Raw genomic sequence first — 6,584 nt, forward strand, 5'->3', positions numbered from 1 at the left:
ATGTCTCGTCACATTGGTGTAGGAAGCAGCCTCCACCCACTTAGTAAAGTAATCAATGGCAACCAGGATGAAGCGGTGACCATTGGAAGCCTTAGGCTCTATAGCACTAATCATGTCGATGCCCCACATTGAGAAAGGCCAAGGTGATGTTAAAACATTCAACAGTGTTGGCGGTACATGCATCTTATCGGCATAAATTTGGCATTTATGACATTGTCCATTGGCATGGGTCCCAAAGGATCCTTCATGAATCTCCTTGATTAACATGTGTGCTTTGTGTCTATCCATGCATCTGAGCAAAACCATGTCATGGTTTCTCTTGTAAAGCACATCATTGCTCAAAAAGAATTTGGACGATAACCTCCTCAGAGTTTTCTTATCCAACAATGTAGCATCTTCTGGATACTCTTGACCTAAAATATATCGCTTGATGTCATGAAACCATGGTTTACCATCGGTTTCTTCTTCAATCAATTGACAGTAAGCAGGCTCATCTCTTCGCTTGATTCGAATAAGTGGAGCTTCATTATGGAATCTGACTTGGTACATTGATGCCAATGTTGCCAAAGCGCCATTCACTTGATTTTCTACTCTTGGGATGTGATGGAAAGTGATATCGTCGAAGTATTCTATCATCTTCACAACATGAGCGCGATATGGGATCAACTTCGCATCACGAGTTTCCCATTCTCCTTTGACCTGATAGATCACCAAGGCTGAATCTCCATACACCTCAAGGATCTTGATTCGGAGATCAATTGCGGCTTCAAGACCAAGGATACAAGCTTCATACTCTGCGACATTATTCGTACAATCAAAACATAACCTCGCTATGAAAGGGGTAAAACCACCATTAGGATTCGTTAAAACAGCTCCCACACCATGACCATTGTAATTGGAGGAACCATCAAACGCGAGCTTCCATCGAGATCCTGGTTCTGGTCCTTCATCTGGGCCTGGGGTCTCACAATCTTTTATCACCATTATATCCTCATCGGGGAAATCAAACTTCAAACGGTGATAGTCTTCAACTGGTTGGTGAGCAAGATACTCTGCTAAAACACTTCCCTTGATTGCCTTCTGGGTTACATACTGGATGTCGTACTCTGACAAGAGCATCTGCCAATGGGCGAGTCTTCCAGTCAAGGCAGGTTTCTCAAAGATATACTTTATTGGATCCATTTTCGAGATTAACAAAGTAGTATGGCAAATCATGTACTGCCTCAAATGACGAGGGCCCATGCTAGCGCGCAACAAGTCTTTTCCAAAAGTGAATATCGATTTTTACAATCAGTAAACTTTTTACTCAGATAGTAAATAACATGTTCTTTCCGACCAGTTTCGTCATGTTTTCCTAGCACGCATCCCATTGACCCTTCAAGCACAGTCATATACATGATTAATGGCTTTCCTGGGACAGGTGGAATTAAAATAGGAGGCTCTTGCAAGTATTGACGGATCTTCTCAAAAGCACTTTGACAATCAGAATTCCATTCAACAGCTTGATCTTTTCGAAGCAATTTAAAGATAGGCTCACACGTGGCCGTCATATGTGAGATAAACCTTGAGATGTAATTCAAACATCGAAGGAAACCTCTAACTTCTCCCTCGGTGCGTGGAGCAAGCATTTCTTGTATAGCTCGGACCTTGTCAGGGTCCACCTCAATTCCTCGTTGACTAACGATGAAACCAAGCAACTTCCTTGAGCGCATACCAAACGTGCATTTTGCAGGGTTTAATCGTAATCTAAACTTCCTGAGGCGTTCAAACAACTTCTTCAGATGGCTTAAATGATCTTCTTCATTATGAGATTTAGCGATCATGTCGTCAACATAGACCTCTATCTCCTTGTGCATCATATCATGGAAAAGAGTGACCATAGCTCTTTGGTAAGTTGCCACGGCATTTTTGAGACCGAAAGGCATTACCTTGTAGCAAAACATGCCCTAAGGGGTAATAAAAGTGGCCTTCTCCATGTCATCTGGAGCCATCTTGATTTGATTGTGTCCCGAAAAACCATCCATAAAGGAGAATACATCAAAACTCGCAGTGTTGTCTACCAGAGTATCAATGTGTGGTCTTTTGGACTAGCTCTGTTCAGATCCCTATAGTCAACACATATCCTCATCTTTCCATCCTTTTTAGGCACAGGTACAATGTTAGCTACCCATTGTGGGTACTTCGCTACTGCGAGGAAACCAACATCAAATTATCGCTTGACTTCTTCACGAATCTTCAGAGCCATATCTGGTCTTGTTCTTCGGAGTTTTTGTTTTACTGGCGGGCAGTCTGGCTGAAGTGGCAGCTTATGCTCAACGATGTCGGTGTCTAGGCCTGGCATATCCAGGTATGACCATGCGAATACATCCACATATTCTTGTAGCAGCTTAACCAATCTCTCTTTGACGCTTGCTTCAAGTGTGGTTCCTATTTTGACTTCTTTCTTCTCTTCCTCTGTGCCAAGGTTGATTGTTTCTACCGGTTCTTCATGTGGCTGAAGGGCTTTGGACTCGTGCTCGAGCAGCCTTGCCAATTCGTCGAGGATGTAACAATCTTCCTCACCCTCTTCTTCCGCTTGGTAGATAGGGGAGTCAAAGATATGAGAGGGAGTAAAGTCATTGGATTCAACGGGGTTATCATTTATTCTGCATGTTTGAATGATTGATTTCTTTTAGAAAAGTAAAAATAGAAGATGCATAAATGATTTTTTTTTGTTTTTGAAAAGATTGCCACTTTCTTAAGAGAAAGCCAAGTAAATGAATAATAAGAATTTAACAAAATGCCTTTCATTCATTGATAATGATTATTTAAAAATGAAAAGGGGCCCTACAACATGATCCATTAGCCTTGGGCAGAGCTAAGGATTTGAAAGGAAAAATACAACAATTATTACTTTGACAAAGGAAAAATTTCGGGGATCTCAACCGCCTTCCAGTTGCTCAAAGCTTTCTCACACCGGTAAACCAAACATGGCTCATCTTCATTTTCGGTGCTATCTCCAATTGCATTGACCTGATCTCCATGGATGAATCATGTGCTAAGGAATACTTCCTGGATGCTTCGGGTGTTGTCCTTTGTAGGGACTTGGGCTCCTCTCGCAGCGGAAGGCACATATCCCAGACCAAAGCAATCATGCTTCTCACGAATATCAATAAGCTGACCCCAACCTTCAGGGTTTCCTCCTTCAATGCTAGACTTTGCACTTTTCAGAGAAGCGAAAGACGAACAAGCTTTCCCAACAGGGTCCTTCATCTCCACAAAAGTGGCATTGGCTATTTCAAGAGCTTGGAAAGAAGTTTCCAAAGCGTCCTCATCAGCCTCGATATATCTGAAGGATGAAAGGTGACTGACCACAAAGTCCTCCTCCCCAGAGATAATAATCAGTTGATTGTCCACCACAAACTTCATTTTTTGGTGTAAAGTGGAGGTAACTGCCCCTGCAGCATGAATCTAAGGACGTCTCAGCAAGCAACTATACGCTGGATTAATATCCATGACTTGGAAATTAATCAGGAATACGTGAGGACCAATCAATATGGGCAATTCAACCTCTCCAATCACGGTTCTCCTAGAACCATCAAAAGCTTTCACTATCAGGGCACTAGGCTTCATAGCTGGTCCTTAATAAGATAACTTGGCGAGTGTTCTTTTTGGCATAACATTTAGAGAAGATCCGATATCAACCAAAACTCTTGCCAAAGCATCATCTTTGCATTTTACCGAGATATGGAGAGCACGATTTTGATTTTGTCCATCCTCAGGTAACTTCTCTCCACTGAAGCTCAAAGTATTGCAAGCTGTGATATTTGCAACTACTCCATCAAATTGGTCAACTGTTATGCTTTGCGTGACATGAGCTTGAGCAAGCACCTTCATCAAAGCCTCCTTATGGGCTTGGGAGTTCAATAGCAGAGACATAATAGAGATCTTAGACGGTGTTTGATGCCGTTGGTCCACAACCTTGTAGTCACTTCTCTTGATCAGCCTCAAGAATTCAACATCATATTCAGATTGGACCACTTCGGGTTCTTTAGCAGGAGTTACAACTGTAGATTCCTTGGTCGGCCCTTGAGGAGTCACATTGAATTCAGGCGTATAGATCCGACCACTATGGGTCATTCTGCTCATTCCTGCAATATTGGTGACGTCCTCACTCACAGCTTCTGTCACTTCGACGTCTGCATTTCCTTCAACTGCCTTATCCACAGCGGTAATCTCATATTTCCAAGGTTCAACCTTGGTGCTCTCGTATGGAAAAGGCATGGGCATACATATTTCAACAGGCGAGGACTTACTATTCTCAGGCGCCACCCTTCTGCTATAGTAAGGGATTTCCACTGGTTCGGGTAAATTGTAGCAAAGTTCAATTACCAAAACGTCTTCGTTCTTTGCAACACTGGAGACTTGAAGCACTCCTTTATCCATCAAGTTTTGGAAATTGTCTCGTACCATCTGACACCCTCTTAGGTGTGTGGCACACTTTTCATAGTTGTCATGATTAACATTAATCAGGCCACCTTCCACCAATCGGGCATGGAATGCTGCCAAAGGAGTCTTAACATCAACCACCTTATCAACCGTAACATCAACAGAGGCGTCTTCAATGGCGTTTACTGCAGGATTCCCATGGGGAGGGAGAGGATTGTTCTTCATATTCGGTCCCATGTCCTTAAAAGACAAGATCTTGCTCTTAATCAGTTCACGAACCCTATGCTTCAGCGCGTAGCAACCCTCTAGGTCATGCCCGGGGGCACCTTCATGAAAAGGACAGTGTGCATTAGGGTTGTACCATGGAGGCAGACGATCAGGTGGAGGTCCCATAGGTCTGGGAGCCACCAAACCCTTTTGCAACAGGGCGAGATAAAGCTCAGTGTACGACATTGGGATTGGATTGAAGGTTGCCCTATCCTCTTGCCTCCTATTCTGGTGTTGAGCATTTTGCCTTGGCGCTTGAGCTCTCGGCTATTGATAAACAGGAGCTGCTGGTGCTTGTTGATAAGTTGGAGGAGCCGCAACACATTGTTAAACTGGAGTTGGTCGATAAACTGGAGGCGCTTGATAAGCTTGAGCAGGCTGTTGATTTAATGCATGCGTCACAACAGCCACGTACGGTTGTGGAGCATACTGGACGGGATACATGGGCTGCTGATAGGGGAAGGGTTGTTGAACATACTGTTGAGGTGAATATTGTTGTGGTCTCCTTCTTGGAGGAGATCTTCCTTGACCAACCATCACAACATTTGTTTCCCCTTCCTTCTTTCTAGGAAACCCTCCTGAGAACTTCTTTGGATTAGCATTTAAAGTTCCAGCTACAGCCGCCAGTTTGCCATTTCTTACACCGTATTCAATGCGAGCTCCTATAGCCACAAGCTCGGAGAATCCCAAGGAAGCACTTCCAACCATCTTCTCATAGAATTGGGGTTAGACAGTGTCGATAAACAGTTCAGCCAATTCCTTCTCAGCTAGAGGTGGTTCAACCTGAGAAGCCAATTCCCTCCATCTCTGAGCATATTCCTTGAAGGACTCCTTGTCATGCTGGAACATGCTTTGTAACTGTCTTCTGTCAGGCGCCATGTCTATATTGTATTTGTAATGTTTTATGAACGCGTCTAACAGTTCTTGGAAACACCTGATCCTATTCTGATCCATACTTAGATACCATTTGGAAGGAGCCCCACTCAAGCTATCTTGAAAACAATGGATCATCAGCTTGTCGTCCTCCACGTGTGCAGCCATTTTTCGGTAATACATGATGAGATGGCTCTTTGGACAAGTATGCCCCTTGTATTTTTCGAAGTCTGAAGTTTTGAATTTGGTCGGAATCACCAACCCGGATACAACGCACATTTCTTTGGCAGCAGATCCAAAGATGTGGTCTCCTTCTAAATCTCGGAACTTCTTCTCAAGGAGCTGCATGTTCTCCTTTACTTCTCTGAAATCCTCAAACCTTACTTCATCACCAGTAACGGTTGAGTCGACAGTCTGATACATGTGATGTTGATCTTCATAGTGAGGAATAAGCCTAGCATAGACAGCAGGTGGAACAATAGTATGGATGACTGGACGTGCGTCGGTGTAAACCGGTAATGGCACGACTTGTTGGACAAATTTCCCCATGTCGTGCATTACTTCGGCTCGGGGGACGAATTCATAAGGTAGCCCATATGGAGGAAGGGTTGAGGGTAACATCCTCTGAGGTTGGACTTCCACTGTTGGGCCCGTGGTCTCTGAATTCACAGTCTCTTGCGGAACCTCAAACCTGAAGCTTAACGCTTGCAGCATTTCTCGCATCTGGGACATGCCTCCCTTGATTTCGTCTAGTTCAACTCTAATTTGGGCGCTCTCTTGCTTTTGTTCAGCCATTCTTTGTCTTGCTCGAGCGCGAGTATTGTATTGGTGTTGAAAATTCAGTGTGAAACTGGAGGAAGAAAGGGCGGAGTGAGAGTCTATTTTGAAAATGTATGAATGTATGTATGGATGCATCTTGTTTGCAAAACTCTTGGTTAGTTTCAGTCATTCATTTCAAAAATGCCACAACACTTGTTCGCAAATATTTAAAGTAATAAGGAAACAAAACACAACAA

At 43.5% G+C, this 6,584-nt stretch overlaps 2 protein-coding genes across 2 annotated transcripts; both read right to left on the reverse strand.

Moving 5' to 3' along the window:
* Positions 1 to 3,621: 3,621 nt before the first annotated feature.
* LOC127102031 (uncharacterized) lies at positions 3,622 to 4,881 on the reverse strand. Its single transcript, XM_051039452.1, has one exon. It carries the CDS (start codon positions 4,879 to 4,881, stop codon positions 3,622 to 3,624), a length of 1,260 nt encoding a protein of 419 aa, XP_050895409.1.
* Positions 4,882 to 5,421: 540 nt separating this feature from the next.
* LOC127102032 (uncharacterized) lies at positions 5,422 to 6,363 on the reverse strand. The gene has a single exon (XM_051039453.1). The coding sequence runs from the start codon at positions 6,361 to 6,363 to the stop codon at positions 5,422 to 5,424; it is 942 nt and encodes a 313-aa protein (XP_050895410.1).
* Between the last annotated feature and the right edge of the window lie 221 nt (positions 6,364 to 6,584).

The sequence above is a fragment of the Lathyrus oleraceus genome, chromosome 7 (assembly GCF_024323335.1).
Source record: "Lathyrus oleraceus cultivar Zhongwan6 chromosome 7, CAAS_Psat_ZW6_1.0, whole genome shotgun sequence".
Lineage (NCBI taxonomy): Eukaryota > Viridiplantae > Streptophyta > Magnoliopsida > Fabales > Fabaceae > Lathyrus > Lathyrus oleraceus.